We start from the raw sequence: 21,276 nt of genomic DNA, 5'->3' as shown, positions 1-21,276 counted from the left end.
CCTACGAACATAAGTCTCCACCCTTGAGGCATTGTCGACTGTCACTCTTTTTAATTTTTCTCTCTCTTTCTCTCCTCACAGCAAGATGAGAGGCCTGGGCGTGAAGAGTCATTTTCGACAAGAATGACCTTGATGTTCTTTTTTTTTCATTTACGATATCTTTCAGGAAACAACGGACAGGAAGTTTCAGTTTTGGGCCCAGATGATGACGGGCGTTTTACATTCACGTTTCTATCTGCAGCTGATCGATACAGAACAATGTCGATGAGTAGAACTGTTCTTTCATACCTTTTGTTGACTGCTCGCAATACCTGTAATAGAAAATATAAACGTAAACTGAAATTTATTGTATCTAAAAGAACTGACACTAAGTTAGACGGAATAGAACTATTCACTCGAGTCAACTGAATATTCAAGAAAATTCACACGAACTAGAGCAATATGACTATTGATATCTAACCAAAATGTAAAGTTATGACCACAGTTAGAAATAATACTAAGTGCAACTAGTAATTATTTGAGAAAACTAGCCAAAGTGGAGAGTGAAAAGTATCTTGATGACAACCTTAAATCTTCTCAACATTGTATTTCTGCATCAGAGAAAGCAAATAAGTTACTAGGATTGATAACATGTCACAACTACTTATGTAAATCATTAGTCTGCCTATATTTGGAGTATGCTGTGTCCATACAGTCCCCTAATCCTATATAGACAGACTGGAAAGTGCACAGCGGCGAGCCAAAATTTCGATAAAAAAAAAAAATAAGACATGAAACCTATTTTCCCTAAGAAAAAAGAGACTAATGAGATGTTTGCTACAGGTCATCAAAACTTTACAAGTAACAGATAAATTTAAAATCAAGAATATTTTTGCACTGAAATTTCTGTACCAGACAAGAATAGAATTACCTTCAAGCTATGATGACGTAGGTCTAAACTTGAACCACATAGGAGCCTTTCTGCTAAGTGGTCAATGGATGGAACAGACTACCTCCAAAGGCGACGGTCAAGCAAAACTCAAAGTTTTCGACTCCACTTGGATAAACATCTCGAAATGCCGTAGTAATGCCTGTCAACTGGTTATTTCCTTGTTTTATTTACTCATGTCAGCACTTGTTTACTTGTTCCTCGGCATTCAACCTCGTTACAGACCCAAAAGATCCACTGTAGGTATGATCTGTCACTTTAAAACTCGTTGCCACTTTCGACAACCACTCAGATCGGGTATGAGAGGATTAAAGTTGGTTTAAGTACGTTTCCCTGGTTTCTGTTCAAACTATATTAGCCCTAGCTTTGCAGCTAAGTAATTCTAAGTTATAAGTGTCATGGACTCAACCCCTTGACCGAAACAATAAGAATGATACGAGATAAAAGGAAAATGTAGATCTCAGAAGATTAGAATGTCGCATATGAACAAGAGCGACAACAAGGGAATGCTCTATAAGTTGAATGACTGATTTTACTTCACTTGAAATATCTAGATTGCACATATCATTATCATCAAGTCACTGCAAAGGCATTAATAGGACCAACCATTTTCGTTCTTGGGGTGTTCTTAAACATTTCCTGAGTCTAATAGGGCAAACAGACGTTTATCTACACTAAGCACTCCCCTGGTTTGTCACTGTGGGAACGGCGGATGGCGTGGTCAACTCAGGCGCCGCATGACAAAGCGATGACTTTCGGGTTTTTCCTCAGTTACCGACAACGATGACTACTACACTTCACACAAACACATACTGCACATGCCATATACATATATAGTACATAAGAACCAACTATGGAACCTCCACATGGACCTGATAGACTCGGGGCAGCGGGCCAATGGTCCTTTGGGTCACAAAGGATTTGTGGATTTATTATTTTCCTAATATTCCTATTCAAATACCATCATAAGTAATAATGTTGTATTAAAATACCTACATAAATAACACCCAAGCATTAATAAAAAAAAAATCCCAGTATTTGATTTTTGTTTCTGCCACGTTTTTAAAGTCCAATTACTCTGAATTTTTTATATTTTCTTGTGAGGGTATGGGTTGCCATGGTCGACCTGAACAGGATTTTGGGTCGCCGCCAAAAAGAAATGTATATGTATATATGTATGTATATATATATGTATGTATGTATATATATATATATATATATATGTATACATGTATGTATATATGTATGTATGTATATATGTATGTATGTACTCGTGTGTGTATATATATAAAAATTCGGAAAATTAATTATAATTAAATATATCCGTATATTTCGACCACTTTCTGTGATTCTCTTCAGCATAGTACCACAGAAAGTGGTGGAAATATACTGATATATTTATTTCAAATCTTATTTTCCTATAGTGGGAGAAAAGTCTTATTTTACTAATGTACTACATTACTCTTCTCTGATACATACATACATACATACATATATATATATATATATATATATATACATATATATATATATATATATATTAAGAACGACGATCAGACAGAAAATATCCTCACCGATCGTCTTATCGTCTTCGAATTCTATCAACGTCCTCACCTTTATCTGGAGGTGTAGACCCTAGTAGGATGGCACTTGGTCTCAGCACCAGGCCCAAAATATCTTTCTATCAGCTTCGACTATCTCCCCCCCCCCCTTTTCACACGGCGATGGCAACTGGCAACTACTCGCGTCTTCTTCCTCCAGCCACTCTACTGCTATGAGGTTGCAAGTTCGTGGTAAAGACTTGTTATAAATTCCCTGATTTAATAAGTCCCTTCATTCAATGTCATGAACTTACCTTCTCTGAGAGGGAGAGTTCGTAACGACTGAATCACACACAAACACACACACACACACACACACACACACACACACACACACACACACACACACACACACACACACACACAAGACTGATTGCACGATCTTTTGACTTCAAAAGTCCATCTCTCATCAACAAGCTATATAAATCGTTAGTTCGTCCACATTTGGAATATGCTGTTTTTGTATGGTCACCGAATCTCATTAAAGATATTGACAGATTGGAAAAAGTACAACGGCGAGCAACAAAACCGATTCCAAATATAAAAAATAAATCATACGAAAACCGACTAAAACATATGAATTTATTTTCCCTATCAAAAGCGTACACTCAGAGGTGACTTGATACAGGTTTTTAAGATTGTGAAGGGAACTGACAACAACAAAAGTGACAAAATTCTCACACTGAATGAGAATCCGACAAGAAACCATGTTCTCAAACTGTCAGGAAATATATTTAATTTGGAAGTGGGTAGAAATAACTTCGCCAACCGTGTAGTTAATGAATGGAATAAACTTCCTGCAGAGGCAGTGCAATGTAATTCAGTTCCAAGCTTTAAGATTCGTTTAGATAAATACCTAAACAGGATGCTGTAATGACTGCTATTTATTTTATATTATTTGTTTATTTGTTTGCTATAATTTGTCTGTTTATCATTATTTGCTTGATTTTTATTTATTATTAGTTATCTGTCAATTTATTATTTACTATTTACCCGATTATTATTTGACTATACCTATGCATTTATTGATCTTATTTATTATCATTTACATTATTACACTTTATTTATTCTTATTTACTTGACATTATTAAAAAAATTCAGCATCCGACCTAGTAATGGACCAAAAGGTCTTCTGTCGGCATGCTCCATCTTTGCAATCATTTGGGTGTGTGTGTGTGTGTGTGTGTGTGTGTGTGTGTGTGTGTGTGTGTGTGTGTATTATTAGTTATCTGTCAATTTATTATTTACTATTTACCCGATTATTATTTATACCTATGCATTTATTGATCTTATTTATTATCATTTACATTATTACACTTTATTTATTCTTATTTACTTGACATTATTAAAAAAATTCAGCATCCGACCTAGTAATGGACCAAGAGGTCTTCTGTCGGCATGCTCCATCTTTGCAATCATTTGTGTGCGTGTGTGTGTGTGTGTGTGTGTGTGTGTGTGTGTGTGTGTGTGTGTGTGTGTGTGTGTGTGTGTGCGCGTGTGTGTGTGTGTGCGCGCGCGCGTGTGTGTGTGTGTGTGTGTGTGTGTGTGTGTGTGTGTGTGTGTGTGTGTGTGTGTGTGTGTGTGTGTGTGTGTGTGTGTGTGTGTGTGTGTGTGTGTGTGTGTGTGTGGAGAAAATTAAACAGTAGACAGTAAGATCCTCCGTGTATTACATATTCATACTGAATATGTAATACACGAAAAATCTTACCGTTTACCGTTTTATTTTCTCCTGTGGTTCTTCTAGCATTTTGTTTCCCACAGTGAAGTGAGATTCCTGCAAATACATATACATGTATGAATGTATATGTACATACATACATTAACTATGCAATTGAAATGTTCATGTATATATATTTATATATATATATATATATATATATATATATATATATATATATATATATATATATTATACGGTTACAATTTCACTGACTTTAACAACTTATTTTGATTAACAGAGAAATACTCTTTGAACGGCCAAGGACTTCATTTCTTTATTTTTTCTTGCGACCTCATAATGACCATTGGTGCCATAAATGAGTTAATATAACAATAAATTGATAAAAAATTACCACTAGGTAACACTGGACAACGTAAAAACAAATATTAATATAAGTAACGGGACATGTGAGACATAACTTTTACTCTGCTTCTAGAATATCAACTTTAGCAAAAGGAAATTAATAACAATAAACAAACGAATTGATAAGTAAATAAACAAATAGATATATACAAATATAGAAAAACAGGCAAATTAATCAATAAAATGACAAGTTAATTAAAAGGTAAATAATGAATAAATGAAAATAAGTAAAGATAAATAATAAATAGATAAACATAAAAACAAGTTCCCCCCTCCCTTCCCCCGCAAACCGCCTGTGGCATAAGATAATGTGGTTGACCCACGCGGGGCGCTTGCTTATCAAGCCGGCTGGGTCATCCGAGGTCAGGTCGGGTCAGTGACCTCCAAATCACTGGTCCACATCGTCAGGTTCCGGCCTGAGGTACCGAGTGAACACAATTCTCACCAGAAATTCATCTTCGCAAGTGAGAATTGTTGTTCTCTCTCTCTCTCCTGTTTGTACCTACCATGCAAATTTCCTTTCGACGTTTTTTTTTAGATGTTTTAGCGCAATGCGCGTTCCCACAACATCACTATTACCATCACCATCATCCATATAACATTTTCAGATTTCGAATATTTATACAAAATACTATTTTTACAAGCACTACATGTACATGTACATTTTACATGTACATGAGAGAGGAAGAGAGAAGGAGTTTGAATGTGTTTGAGATGAAATGTCTGAGAAGTATGATAGGGGTTACTAGGCTGGATAGAGTGAGAAATGAGGAGGTGAGGAGGAAAACAGGGGTGGAAAGGGAGTTGGGAGATAGGGTGGATGAAAGAGTATTAGAATGGTTTGGACACATGGAAAGAATGAGTGAAGAAAGATTAATAAAAGAAGTGTGGAAGGAGGAGGTGGAAGGAGTGAATATGAGGGGGCGTCTTAGGATGAGATGGATGGATGGGGTGAAAGGGGCTTTACAAAAGAGGAATGTCTGTAGAGGAAGGACGGGAGAGGACAGAAGATAGGGGTGAATGGAGAAGGGTTGAGTATAGATGAGGCTGTGATGCATGAGGGGGAGTGGGTGGGGGATGGGGGGGTGAGGAAGTATGTATGGGGAAAAAATTGACGCAGCCCGAAGGGATTTTAACCTGTCTTCTCCTTTCCTGCATGAGAGGACGGAGAGGGGGGATCGCCGAATTTATGAAGCGGCCTTGCTGTGGATGTGCTGTGTCTTGCAACACTGCTTCTGACCCAGGGCAGTGGACAGGATGCAGGGATGACCCGTCATCCAGGAGGTGCCAAGATAGGAGGGAGGGAGGAGGGTGGAGGGGAGTGGAATATATAGGAAATGAAATGGGTGGGAGTGATTTCTATGCCTTTTTCTTTTTGGCTACATCCCGTGTAAGGGGGAAAAACCTTTGGTATATGTATGTACATGTACTATGTGTATGCTGGTGTGGGTGCGTGTGTCTATATATGTGTGCACGCGCGTCTATGTGTGTGCGTGTGTGTATGCAAGTGTGCATGTGCGCGCGCATGCCTGGGTGTACATGTGTGTGTATGCGTTCATTTATGCAAGTGTGTGCACGCGCGTGTGCCAGTACGTGCGTGCATGTAATTGTGTGTACCATTCGCCTAATTGCGTTTACCTAATTGCAGTGTACAGGAAAAGCGAAACACTTGCGAGTTACCGTCCCCGACTCTCCAGTGTGACACACCTATACAGTTTCAAATTCATGCATTTATGTGTGTATGTGTGTGTGTGTGTGTGTGTGTGTGTGTGTGTGTGTGTGTGTGTGTGTGTGTGTGTGTGTGTGTGTGTGTGATTCACCATGGTTCAACATGAGCTCCATGGTCTTGGATCACGTGCTGGACTCGTGATCGACAGCTATTTCCCTTGCGAAAGAGAGCTCAGAGCTCATATATGACCGATCTATGGGTAATGCTGTGACTTTACACGCACACACACACAACTCCCCGCCCACGAGAGTTAGAGTAACGACTCGCAGCGCAGCGATACTGAAATTATTTCAGCCCTGGGCGGGATTCGAACCCGGACTTCCGTAGTGGCAGCTGAAAAAACTAACAACCGCGCCATCGAGTCGTGTGTGTGTGTGTGTGTGTGTGTGTGTGTGTGTGTGTGTGTGTGTGTATTCACCTTGGTCTTTGGATCCCGTGCTGGACCCGTAATCGACAACTATTTCCCTCCAGGAAGAGAGCTCAGAGCTCGTATGACCAATCCATGGGTAATGCTGTGACCTTACACGCACACACACACCCAACTCCCCGCCCACGAGGGTTGGAGTAACGACTCGAAACGCAGCGATACTGAAATTATTTCAGCCCTGGGCAGGATTCGAACCCAGACCTCCGTAGTGATAGTCAGGGATACCAACCGCGCCACCGAATCGTGTATGTATGCGTGTGTGAATTCTACGTTATTTTTTATTCTTTAAACAATCTCACATTACAGAGGCCGAGCTTCCTCCTTTTCTTGGTGCAGCTCTGATTTGATGAAGGCTCCCAGCGCAATGTCACCGCTGACCTTGAAGTCATGAAACTCTTCTCTCCTTTCTACGTGGGCTCCCAACTGTCGCCGCATACGTCAGGCACTGAGTAATCAATAATTTCACAATTTCTTCGCCCTTGTTCATGAATGCCGTTTTCACACTTACACACACACACACACACATATATATATATATATATATATATACATATATATATATACATATATAAATATACATATATAAATATACATATATATATATACATATATATATATATACATATATATATATATACATATATATATATATATATATATATATGCAGCTGAAACTAAACCATGTTTACAATGTCGTTCATAATTCTGCTCCTTCATATGTGAGCTGTAATTTTACGTTATCTGCTGATAACCGAACCCGGAACTGCCAAGGGTCTTTTATTGTGAATGTAGGACAAAAGGTCCCCGGACAAAATGTCCTGAAATCTGCACCCCCGGGACAAAATGTCCCCAATATTTAGGACAAAAGGTCCTCATTTTTTTTTCAACAAATATTGCTTTTTATCAACTGTTTATACATTTTGGGTCATAGTTAATTGTAGTTTTATAACAACCCTTAAATTCAGGAGAATCTCTATATATAAACACAAAGTACAATAATATTTAATATTTGATATTTTATTAAATAATTACAGCATACAATTATGCTTTATTGAACTTATATTGTATGCCTATATATATATTTTTTTAAATCAAGTTAAAAACCAAAAATTCACCACTCACTTTTGTTAACGAATTTCCAAAATAACTTGTAATCGTACTTACTGTTATTTTTACCTATGTGCATTACCTTGCATTTACTTGTTAAATTTCATTAGCCACTTTTCAGACCATTGCTGTAATTTATTTAAATCTTCATTCCGCAAATTATGAGTACAATTACAGCACACAATTATGCTTTATTGAACTTATATTGTATGCCTATAAAAAAAATCAAGTTAAAAACCAAAATTTCACCAAAAAACATACAAAGGAATAAAGTAAAACACATTTGACAAATTTTTAGAAAAAAAAAATTGAGGACATTTTGACCACACACCTTGGCCGTTGGGGACATTTTGTTCCAGGGGTGCAGATTTCAGGACATTTTGTCCGGGGACCTTTTGTCTGGGGACCTTATGTCCGGGCACCTTTTATTGTATCTCATGCAGGTCCCTTCACCAAAAACATCTTTCACTTCATAGGTGCTCAACTATGGAACTCACTACCTGTGTCCATTAAGCAGTCAAATAGCAAGGTTACTTTCAAGAAAAAAATCAAGGGTTACTATATGTCTCAGCTATGGACAGAGAACAGCCTTGATTTTATGTATTATACTACCTTAGTGAGGGATACCTGACTCCATGTGTAATACCATCCAAATTTGCGTTCACTCATAACTGTTCTGAACTTCCCCTTTTTGTCCTTCAGAAGTTTTGTTTGATATAACAATGTTTGATGTTACAAATTGGTTTCCATCTTTGTTTTGCTAGTCATAGTATGGTATATGTCTCAGGTAGGGTCCGAGAACAGTTATGATCTGCCCATAATACAAGCCTGGTGAATCAGGGCACCAGGCATCAAGGTAATTGGACTTTTTTCTCGTTCTCCTTGTTGTTTTACTCATACGAGTACTGGTCCCCAGTACCCTACTTCTGGTGCTTCAGGTTATAATATACTACTTCCTAGTGCTCATACTAATTGCCCACTCCGTCCTGAGATACAGGTAAAATTTTAGAATTAATTAATAGGTGACCCAAGCTGCAATGTAGCATTCACTATAACATGTTGATACAGCTGTAGAATAATGTAGTATATCATTAATGGTACTACTCTGATATGGCACTCATACTGTTTGGTTACCTTTTAACATTATTTTATTGTTCCTTTGCTTAATGCAATGTTCTTTATTGTGATGGTGCTCAAGTTTTTGTTTTAATATTCTATGTGCTTCGAACATTTTAGTAATATTAGCAAACTATAACAATGTTTGTGTAATGACTGGTATTACTCATGACTGTCTCTGGTACCCTTAGCCCCCTACGTATGTTATATGTGTAACTTAGTGTAGTGTGTGTGTGTGTGTGTGTGTGTGTGTGTGTGTGTGTGTGTGTGTGTGTGTGTGTGTGTGCGTGCCTTCATCCTCCTATACTCACTCTATAGTACTAAACCCTTATCCGTAAATATTTCCTATGATGATATACTTAAAGTTAACAGTTATCAGCTTTGAATGCTTGCAACCGCTGAACTTTGAAATCGTCCCAAGGGATCTCTCTTATCAAAAACGTTGTTTTTTTTTCAACACAAGATGATGAAATCGGTGACCCTTTTTCTACAAATTCACACAATTTTACTATTTTGTTTAAAGTCAAACCTCACTCTTCTTTTCTTGAATGTTGAGAGCATCGCAGTCTCTATTCTTCTTGTAACAAGACCAGGCCTACCGTTTGTGTCCGACCGGACATTTGGTCAACCGGACGTTTGTCCGACGAGAATGCCACTGACCGGACGCTTCGTCCATCAGGCTTCCGGAAAAGAAAAGTCATAAAATGAATTTACAACAACAAAATAGAATGATGAGACCTTAATATACACGTATTTCGCCATATAACTATGAATAATAAAGCATATCCTCAATCTTTGTCTTCTCTTAGATTTCATTCTAAAAAAGGGAAATAGGCAAGAATTGGTTTACTAATAGGGTGGTCGACGAATGGAATAAACTTAGTAACCATGTAGTCAGCGCTGAAACTATCAGTTGTTTTAAGAAACGATTGTACAGCTTTATGGATGGGGATGAAAGGTGGTGATGGATACGGAACTGCCTAGTGTAGGCCTTGTGGTCTCTTGCAGTCCCCTTCATTCTTATGTTCTTAAGTCTTCCTTTCCCAAGCTGAGCACTGCAGCATTACAATCACACTGTTTAGCATAAGAATAAAACCAATTGTACTCGAATACAATCACTGTTCCCCAGAAATATTATCCGTAACAGTATTTATTTTCTCTGTGAATAAAAGGTCTTGGGTAGCATATCGAAGGTTTGTTTAGTATTCCTTTTGATTTTGATGTGAGCAACGTGGATTCTAATTTGTCAGATTGACCTAATGTTTCCCAATTTCTGTAATTCACATTCATATTCCCCTCCATCACTCTGGTTATTAGTCTCTTGTCTTTTCTTTATATATATATATATATATATATATATATATATATATATATATATATATATATATATATATATATATATATATATATATATATATATATATATATATATATATATATATATATATATGGGAAAGGTGAAAGACCCGTGTTTCCCCCCTCCACCTTTCCCGTAATTGTCCCTATGTCTCAACACACACACACACACACACACACACACACATATATATATATATATCGGAAAAAATTCGAAACACTGGACTCAGAGTAACAGAATTTATTACCGACGTTTCGAACCCTGTCCGGGGTTCGTCCTCAGGGTTATATAGTAAGCAAAAGGATTCATTTAAATAGTGTACCGATGTTCTCTGGGACAGGTCCCACCGGAGTGTACAAAGTTGAACCAAATCAAAACCCATTCCGAATGACAAAAGGTAATTACAAATTTGTGTAAAGCGTTAACCAAATGAAAAGAATTGACAAAAACCTCATAACACATGTCATAATAAATGGAACAAAACCAATTCTAAACGATACCCAGAAATTGATAACAGAGTAAGTACAGAGTGTCACCAAATGGCTCCACCGAAAATAAGAAATAAAATTAAAAAGGGGGCAAAAAGAAAATATCAAATGGCACAGACCAGACACAAAAGCACTACACGAGTCATCTGTCACCGCTCTAACTGTCCTGTATGCACTTATCAGTACAAATCAAACCATAAAATAAAACAAAAACAAAAACCAAGACTAAAAGACACAAAGAAATTTGATTACAAAGTGTCCACAAGAATAACAAAAGGCAAATAAATGGTAAACCGACATAATAAAAATATCAAAAAATCACGGTCCGGACCCAAAAGCACCACACGGGTCGCCATTCTTTCTGTCCTGCTTGTGCTTCGCTCCCTTCTTCAGTACAAATCAAAACTAACAAACGCCACCAAAACTGAATGACAAAAAGAAATTGCAAAGTGAAAAAGTGTCCGCCGAAAAAAAAAAAAAAAATGAAAAAGAAAAAGGGGGGGGGGCAAAAAGCAACTGAAGCCAAACCCAACAAAATGACAATTAACTCAGCAGCAGCGAAACAAAACAATACACAAAACAAAACCAATTCGCTCCCTTCTTCAGTACAAATCAAAACTAACAAACGCCACCAAAACTGAATGACAAAAAGAAATTGCAAAGTGAAAAAGTGTCCGCTGAAAATAAGAATAAAAATAAAAATAATAATAATAATAATAAAAATGAAAAAGAAAAGGGGGAGGGGACAAAAAGCAACTGAAGCCAAACCCAACAAAATGACAATTAACTCAGCAGCAGCGAAACAAAACAATACACAAAACAAAACCAATTCTGAACGATAAAAGAAAAGGAAAATTATGATAAATTTATATAAAGTAACATCACAATGGGACTACTAAAATGCCCACGTGTGCCAAACATCACAGTCCCGGCATAATATCACTACACTGGCCTCCGCTCACTGCTCCTTCTGTCCTGCCTGTCTTTCGCTCCCTTGTAAATAGGATTTAGATTGATGCATCTGTTGACGCTGTTGCTATCGCTGGCCCAAGCTTCCAAAAATAACCTTTCTCCTTTCTTATTGTTTCTGTATCTCACTTCAACGTTGTCCCAATCCATCTCGTGCTGCTCCTCCTGGCAATGCCTGAATATCGCCGAGCTACCATCTTTACGATTTACAGCTCGTTGATGTTCTCTCACTCTAGTCGATAATTTCTTACCCGTCTCTCCTATGTAGCGGGTACCACAGTTGCCGCAGCCAATATCATATACCACTCCCGTCTTGCTCTCTTTCTCCTCCGTATCTTTTACCTTAGTGAGAGCACCATGTAAAGTATTAGCGGGCTTGTGAGCTATCTCAACACCGCGTTTCCTCAATAGTCTAGCTGTATATATAGGAAAGGTGGAAGACCCGTATTTCCCCCTTACACCTTTCCCATAACTGTGCCAATGTCTCAACATATATATATATATATATATATATATATATATATATATATATACATATATATATACACATACACACACACACACACATAAATATATATATATATTATATATATATATGTATATATGAAAGGTGGAAGACCCGTGTTTCCCCCTTACATCTTTCCCATAACTGTCCCAATGTGTCAACATATACATACATATATATATATATATATATATATATATATATATATATACATATATATATATATACATATGTATATACATATATATATATACATATACATAAACACACACACACACACACACATATATACATATATATATACACACACATATATGATGAAGGTGGAAAAAGAAGTCACGGGTCTAGTTGCGAATTTTTTAGTTTAATCATGACCGGTTTCGCTCTATCCTTCTGAAGAAGCATAGAGCAAAACCGGTCAAGAATAAATAGTGTAACAACTATTTTTTTACCGTCTCCTCATCTATGTAGTCGAAGGGCACTTTCATTGATCTTAATAAGTTATAAGTCTCTCCAAATAATTTATTGACATGTTTACCAGGTGTCAAGTCACTTGAGATTACTCCCAGGTCCCTTTCTGAATCGACTTTGTGTGTGTATGTGTGTGTGTGTGTGTGTGTGTGTGTGTGTGTGTGTGTGTGTGTGTGTGTGTGTGTGTGTGTGTGTGTGTGTGTGTGGATAGGGATGACAGGTGGTGATGGATACGGAGCTTTCTAGTGTAGGCCTTATGGTCTCTTTCAGTCTCCTTCATTTTTGTTATATATATATATATATATATATATATATATATATATATATATATATATATATATATATACATATATATATATATATTTATATATATATATGTATATATATATAATATATATATACATGTATATATATATATGTATATATATACATACATATATATATATATATGTATATATATATATATATATATATATATATATATATATATACATACATATACCAAGGCTTTTACCCCATTACAAGGGAGGTAGCCAAAAAGGAAAAGGCACAAAATCATTCCCACCCATTTCATCCCTAAATACACTCCACACCCCTCCACCCTCCCTCCTATCTTAGCACCTCCTGGATGACGGGTCATCCCTGCACCTTGTGTGTGTGTGTGTGTGTGTGTTCGTGTGTGTGTGTGTGTGTGTGTAATATATATACGAGTACATACATATATATATATATATACATATATATATATTTTTGTTTTTTTTTTTTTTTTTTTTTTTTTTTGCATCCGACCTAGATATGGATCAGGGGGTCTCCTGTCGGCGTGCTCCGCCTTTGTGGTCCTTTGTACAAACACACACATATTCTGTCAAACCACACAATTTTGTTCTGATTCTCAAATGAATCCTGATGGCAAAGGTTAAAGAAGTCTGTACTGATACTTGGAAAAGTTACCAAGATATAACCGGGAGTATTACACAATACTGTACCTGACGTTAACATACAATGAGAGTCAATTGCTGTGCTGGCAACAGTTACACTAATTTAACGGTTCTATATAGAACAGTACAAGTCAAAGAGGGAGAGCAGTGAAAGTGTGCAATATTATTGGTCCCATTCAGGACCGCCGGTATCCTTCCTGGAGACGGAACAGCCCGAGACTCTCGAGTTCCAGTGACTCAACTCCGCAGAGTTGTTGAACTCTGTGAGTCACCCCCTTCAATTAGGTGACACCCTTGAAGGCTTCGTCCCAGTTAAGGACAAAGGTAATGGTATGCATGTTACCATATTGAAGAGGGTAAGGTGGCTCCGAACCTTGTTTTCCGCCTCACGTTTGGTATGTCAAACTTTCCCTCACTAACGATAGCGAGAACTTGATAAACACAGCGGCCATGCTGCCTGGTCGACACATGTGTATGTGTGCATTTAACCTTGGTCTTTGGATTACGTGTTGGACTAGTGATCGACAGCTATTTCCCTCCCGAGAGAGAGAGCAGTGAGCTCGTATGACCGATCTATGGGTAATGCTACCTTACACGCATAGACACCCCCAACTCCCCGCCCACGTGTGTGTGTGTGTGTGTGTGTGTGTGTGTGTGTGTGTGTGTGTGTGTGTGTGTGTGTGTGTGTCTGTGTGTGTGTGCGCGCGCACATGATCGCGCCAAATGTCCACAACTAATAACGGGGTTGGCTGAGTCAGAGCACAAACCTATTCATACACAATTAACACCCATTTAGCTTCCCTCCCATTTCGGCCTTCATGGGTGAAAGATCACCCTCACTCCCGCCATACCGCTCAGTGGGTGGAAACAGCTTCGCCCATGGTTAGACAAAGACCTAAATCCAAAGCAATATGCTGCCATGCTTTCCAAATGTCTATTTAGTTAGCATATCTATCCGTCTTCTTTGTGTGTTTATTCACTATCATTTCGTATTCTGCCACGATACGCATATACCGAAAGATCTCTTATTGACAAGCTTTGCCGTTGCAATCCATTGCTAAGTACATACATACATATACCAAGGCTTTTTCCCCCTTCCAAGGGAGGTAGCCAAAAAGGGAAAGGCATAAAAACACTCCCACCCATTCCATCCCTAAATACACTCCACACCCCTCCCACCCTCCCTCTCATCTGAGCACCTCCTGGATGACGGGTCATCCCTGCACCCTGCCCACCGCCCTGGGTCAGAAGCAGTGTCGCAAGACACAGCACATCCACAGCAAGGCCGCTTCATTTAATCGGCGACCCCCCCTCTCCGTCCCCCCTTGCATATAAGGAGAGGACGGGGAGAAATCCCTTCGGGCTGCGTCAAAATTTACTCACACATACTACCCCCCCCCCCGCCCATTCCTCCTCATGCAATCACAACATCATCCATATACAACCATTCTCCACTCACCTCTGTCTTCCGTCCTCTCCCTTCCTTCCTCAACAGACATTCCCCTCTTCCCCAAAGCCCCCTTCACCCCATCCATCCATCTCATCCTAGGACGTCCCCTCATGTTCACTCCCTCCACATCTGCCTTCCATACCTCTTTTACTAGTCTTTCTTCACTCATTCTTTCCATGTGTCCAAACCATCCTAATATTCTTTCATCAACCCTATCTCCCAATTCCTTTTTCACCCCTGTTCTCCTCCTCACCTCCTCATTTCTCACTCTATCCAGCCTAGTAACCCCCATCATACTTCTCAGACACCTCATCTCAAACACATTCAAACTCCTTCTCTCTTCTTCTCTTATGTTCCACGTTTCTGCCCCATACAGTGCTGTTGGCACAATCACTCCTTCATACAGTCTCCTCTTCGCATCCATTCCCAAATGTCTATTCCTCATTACACTCTTTAATCCACCAAGGCATTTACTCGCTTCTCTCAATCTACATTCTACCTCACCTTCACTCCACCTTTTCCTGCTACACTTGCACCCAAGTATCTAAAACTATCCACTTCCTCCAGTCGCTCTCCCTTAATGTTCACTTCCAGTCTACTGCCACTTTCACCCCTTGTACATCTCATCACCCTACTTTTACCCACATTTATCTTTAGCTTTCTTCTATCACACACTCTCCCAAACTCTGCCACCAGCTTCCTCAATCCCTCCTCTGACCCTGCCACAAGCGCAGTGTCGTCCGCAAACAACAGCTGGCTCACCTCCCACTTTTCTCCATTTTCTTTAACCATCTCCAATCCCTGACCCACTACCCTAGCATTCACCTCTCGCACCACCCCATCCATGTATAAGTTGAACAGCCAGGGCGACATAACGCATCCTTGACGAAGTCCCACCTTTACTTCAAACCACTCACTCTCTCCATTTCTAATCCTGACACAAGCTCTACTACTCTCATAAAAACTCTTGACAGCTCCCAAAAGCTTTCCTCCTATCCCATAAATCTGCATAACCTCCCACAGTGCCTTTCTATCTACCCTATCATAAGCCTTTTCCAGATCCATAAAAGTCCAAAAAACATCCTTCCCCTTTCCTATAGCTTTCTCACATATCTGTCTTACCACAAAGATCTGATCTACACAACCTCTACCTGTCCTAAATCCACACTGTTCCTCACAAATTACTCCTTCTGTTCCTCTCCTAATCCTCTCAATTAAGATCCTCCCATAAGCCTTCCCTACTACACTTAACAGGCTAATCCCTCTGAAACTACTACATTCACACTTGTCCCCTTTTCCCTTGTAAAGAGGAACTATACAGGCACTTCTCCAGTCCTCCGGTACTCTACCCTCTCTCCAGCAAACATTGAATAACCTCACCAACCAGTCCACCATCACTGAACCTCCCTTTTTCAGACATTCTGCATGGCATCCATCCAGACCAGGTGCCTTACCTGCTTTCATTATCTTTACAACTGCCTTCACCTCATCCTTCCTTATTTCTCCTCCATTCTCCTCACTCATCACTCTCATTTTCTTCGCATTTCCCACTGCAGCTATCTTTCCTTCCCTATCCTCCTTCACATTTAGCAACTCCCTAAAATATTCTGCCCATCTTCCCCTTACTGCCATCTCTTCCATTATCATCTCTCCATCTGTACCTTTTACCTTTTCTTCTCTACTTGATTCGCTTCCTCTTCCTCTCTTTATTTCTTTCCAAAACATCTTTTTATTACTTTCAAAATTTTCTGTCATACTCCTACCCCATTTCACATCTGCTCTCCTCTTTGCCTCCTTTACCTTTTGCTTTACTTCTCTTTTCTTTTCTTTGTACGTCTCATATGACTCCCCCGTCCTCTTTTGTAACCAATCTGTGAATGCTCGCTTCTTCTCTTCTACAACCTTCTTTGTTTCCTCATCCCACCATTCACTACCCTTTCTTCTATTTCCCCCTGTCCTTCTTGTTCCACACACCATCCTTGCACACTTTAAGACTCCCTCCTTGAACCATCCCCATTCCTCCTCCACACCCATCACTGCTCCATCCTTTACTTCCTCCCACTCCTCCTTCAGCTTCTTTTCGTACTCCTTCTCCTTTTCCTTTTTTTATTCAAGGAGTTCACTCTAAGAACCTCCCTACCTTTTGTCCCTTTCCTCTTTCTCCATCTATCCTCCACTCTCAGCTTACCTTCCACCAAAAAAATGATCTGATATTCCCCCACCCTCTCCCCTTAGCACATGTACATCCTTAACTCTTCCTATCATAATCCTATTTACCACTACATAATCCATTAACGCTCTATCTACCACCCTTCCCTCCACCACCCTCTCCCATGTGTACTTATGCTTGACTTTCTTCCGAAACACTGTATTTGCTATCATCAACTCTCTAGACACATTTCCACCATCAACTCTCCACAACGATTCTTTCCTGGAACTCCACACTTCCCAACCACTCCATCGATTGGACCATTTCCCACCCTAGCATAAGAATCTTTAAATTCAACTTAAGCCCCTGACGATATATGGAAATTTACAGTTCAACGCGATTTCATTCAGCAAGGTCAGGATAATCCTCTAACCCCTTTCGGTATGTTCTTTCAAGGAAAAAAATCGTTCGATATTTACTACGATAATCCTTATACAGGATGCTAACGTGAATTAGGTCACGTTATTAATGCAAACTGTCCAGCGATGTTTCCCGCCTCGAGCCAAGATGAGACGCGAGCGAGGGTACGTAAATTAAAACTTGTATACAAACGAAGCCTGAACTTCATTTCTTACTGTCTAAGAATAAATAAAAACATGGGCATAATGCAGTAGATTTTACATCGAGGCAGGAAATGGAGTGGAACGGATCATGAAGGGTACATATGAGAAGCGGAAAAGGGGCGAAAAAGTGGACGAGAAGTTGGAGATACTAAGCAAGGGGTGGATGGGCAGGAGGATGAGGGAGAGAGGGAGAGGGGGGCGGATCAGCAACCAAAGTAAATGCGCTGTTGCCACGTATCCTCACCCCCACACCCTACCACCCACTCCGCCTCACCCACTGTCGTAGAGAGCAATCAGCTGAGTTCTTCAGAACCATTGCAACTAAATGGCAACTGCCCACCATCTGCCTTGATCCACTTGATAAGCTACGTCTTTCTCGAAACGTCCACAATGCTTCTTCAAATCAATTTCATCATGAAAATGTCTAAGTGTACATCTATACAAACCACATATATATATATATATATATATATATATATATATATATATGTATATATACACACATATATAATATATATATATATAATATATATATATATAAACATATCTAATATACATATATATATATATATATATATATATATACGGTATATATATATGTACAAATATACAGTATACATATCTAATACACACACACACACACACACACATATATATATATATGCATACATATATATATACATACATTTATATACATATACATTCATAAATATACATATGTATATATATACACACACATATATATATATATACATATATATACATATATATACACATATATATACATATATATATATATATATATATATATATATATATATAAATGTACATCTATATATATATATATATGTTTGGTGTTTACTCAACTAAGAATTATAATTAGCTTTCATTTTCTGTCGACATAGTCTTTGTTTCTAAGAGCAAAACATGCGAAACAAATTACATGCACGTACGCACAAACACACAAACAAACAAAAAACACGACCACATACACCAAGTCTGCCTAATAAATAAGAGCAGAGACAAATCTATGGCCACAACTATTATTCTGTTACAATTACATAAAACACAGACACAAATATGTATCACAAGAAGGCCTGTCAACACTGAAACACTACGAACACATATATTATCTTGTTCAACATGACAGCTGTCAATTGTCATGTTGTCATGTTGATTGAATACTTGACAAACACAAAATATGAATAAATATACCTATGCAAACTACCGTACAATCATAGAAACCAGCCTAAAATATTTCCCTTAATTAAAACCTACCCAGAGCAATTGACAAGGATAATTACATAAATGCAGTTCGCCTCAGTTTCCCTAAAATTCATAATAAGTAAAATTCACTCCTTTCCTCTCACGGTCTCGAATTGACTGTAAACAATTCAATGTGGCTCTCCCGCTAATCGTCCTACCGCAGTTATCTGGTTGTACCAGAGCACCTACCTTGTTGACGGCGGTTTCGATTTGAGTTGATAGAATCCATTTTCATCACTTCCCTCATTTAATATTGCATCAAAGTCATCCATATCAAGTTCTAAAATATCATAGGCTAGGTCAACTCCTGATTCTTGGTCACACATATTAGAAAACTCTAGAATGTTATCACACAACACAGGCCTTTCTTCACAAGGCTAACTTTGACAGTCGGGCATCTGCCTGGTGACTCAACTTCCCGCCGTGTCGAGTCGCTGGTATTGCGTCAGGTTGCATTCGACTAGATTGACTTATCTAGTTTTCTTGTGATGATTATTGTAATTTTCAATATCATAATATTCCATGATTTTCATATATATCACAATTTTATTGTTTCCTTTGAAAGTAATAGCATTCTGGTTTATTTTCTCAAAGTGTGAAGGTCATTAATATCACAAATGCACTTTGCGTTACTACGTCATACTGCATTTGTACAAATTTATTATTGACTTTATCTTTCACTCTTAAGCTCAACTTTTTAATTACGATCTACAATAAATGCATGTTTATTTGTGCTGGATCTACCCCCACATATTCTGTACTGAAAGTAATAAGATAAAAAATATATTTTTAATTTAAAGTCATTCCTGAAACAATAATGGTGTTCTACTACAACAAATTTACGAGTAACTTTGAATATTGAGAATGATATATTGCTAAATTCAAATAATTGTTTTACATTATTGATTTCCTTATTTGATCATTTTACAACTGTGTGATTGATTACAACATATTCATTAACTATGTAAAAGAGCAACAGCATAGGCCTCGGGAATAGGAATGTCTGATGTAAGCCTAGTACCGGGATTATGCCAAAATAAACTATATCTTATGGCCTCGTACACCCCAGGTCTTAATGTGTTGCATGAAAGTAATGGTTGGGTACAATATATATATACTAGAATATGGAGAACACTTTCGATAGAATACCTTTCAAGAGATTAATGTGATAATTGGAATACATAGGAGGGATCAAACGGATGGAATAGTTACGCCGACCTATATGTCTGGCATTATACAGAATAGAATCCTTTGAACACTATATACCACATAGAAGATTAACCAATACCGATGTAACTTTTAAATCAGGAATGTATTATGCTAATGGGTTTCCCTAATATGAATAAATCCGTCTGGTATTACCATTATCCAGAACAAAATACATAGGAGCTGTATTTGACAAAATTATTCAGGATACTTCTGACGAATTTTTCTTAGGTAACTAAGGTTGTCAGGCATTAGCCTAAACTTAGAGTTGCCAACTCTGAGCTACAATAAAGGACACAAAAACTTTATTGATATTTATCTAAGTGGCTATAGATCATAATAGATGTCAATATTAAATGTAGATGAAAATACAAAAAACAAGAATGAGAAGACATTATTTTACCTTGATCAAAGAATTTTAATCTTTAAAACTACATTTGCCTTAGCTTTTTGCCGCCTTCGGAAAATTTGTATCATCTTTGATGTTTTTAGCGAATTCCAAGCAACTATCTTTTATGTTAAAATATATGAGTTCATTCTTAATTCAACAGAGCATCAGTTCCTTTCATCTCTCCATTTAGATGACATTAAACTAAAAACTTTCTCATAATAAGATGATGGTCTGAATTGATAGTACAAAAGAAACTATTTTGAAAACATTGATACATTTAAAGTCCATAGATTTCAAAATAAAATACCACTATCTGCTTTTTGTTTTTGAGTTTATGGAGAGTTCAGAGCTTTTGATAATGTCGAAGTTTCTTTGAATTAATACTACTTCATCAAAAAGTTCATCCATCTTTAATTTAAGCTTTCCTTCTAACTTCAAATATTCTACTACCTCTACAAATTTCTGAAACTTT

General features: G+C 38.0%; 1 protein-coding gene across 1 annotated transcript in view; it reads right to left on the bottom strand.

The window, feature by feature from the left end:
* Positions 1–19,754, bottom strand: part of LOC143041507 (uncharacterized) — a 20,478-nt gene extending 724 nt beyond the window's left edge. The window contains exons 1-3 of the mRNA XM_076213458.1: positions 19,397–19,754; positions 9,591–9,671; positions 1–311 (exon numbers count right to left, since the gene is read on the bottom strand). The exon at positions 1–311 is cut by the window's left edge and continues 724 nt beyond it. Of these exons, the coding sequence (XP_076069573.1) occupies positions 224–311; positions 9,591–9,671; positions 19,397–19,533 (306 nt within the window). The 5' untranslated portion in view covers positions 19,534–19,754 and the 3' untranslated portion in view covers positions 1–223. The remainder of the gene's footprint in view (positions 312–9,590; positions 9,672–19,396) is intronic.
* Positions 19,755–21,276: the final 1,522 nt, after the last annotated feature.

This window comes from Oratosquilla oratoria, chromosome 31 (assembly GCF_046742065.1).
Source record: "Oratosquilla oratoria isolate Oo_2021 chromosome 31, ASM4674206v1, whole genome shotgun sequence".
In the NCBI taxonomy this organism is placed as follows: Eukaryota; Metazoa; Arthropoda; class Malacostraca; order Stomatopoda; family Squillidae; genus Oratosquilla; species Oratosquilla oratoria.
The sequence above is the reverse complement of the archived record's forward strand: the minus strand, read 5'-3'. Positions and strand labels throughout refer to the sequence as shown.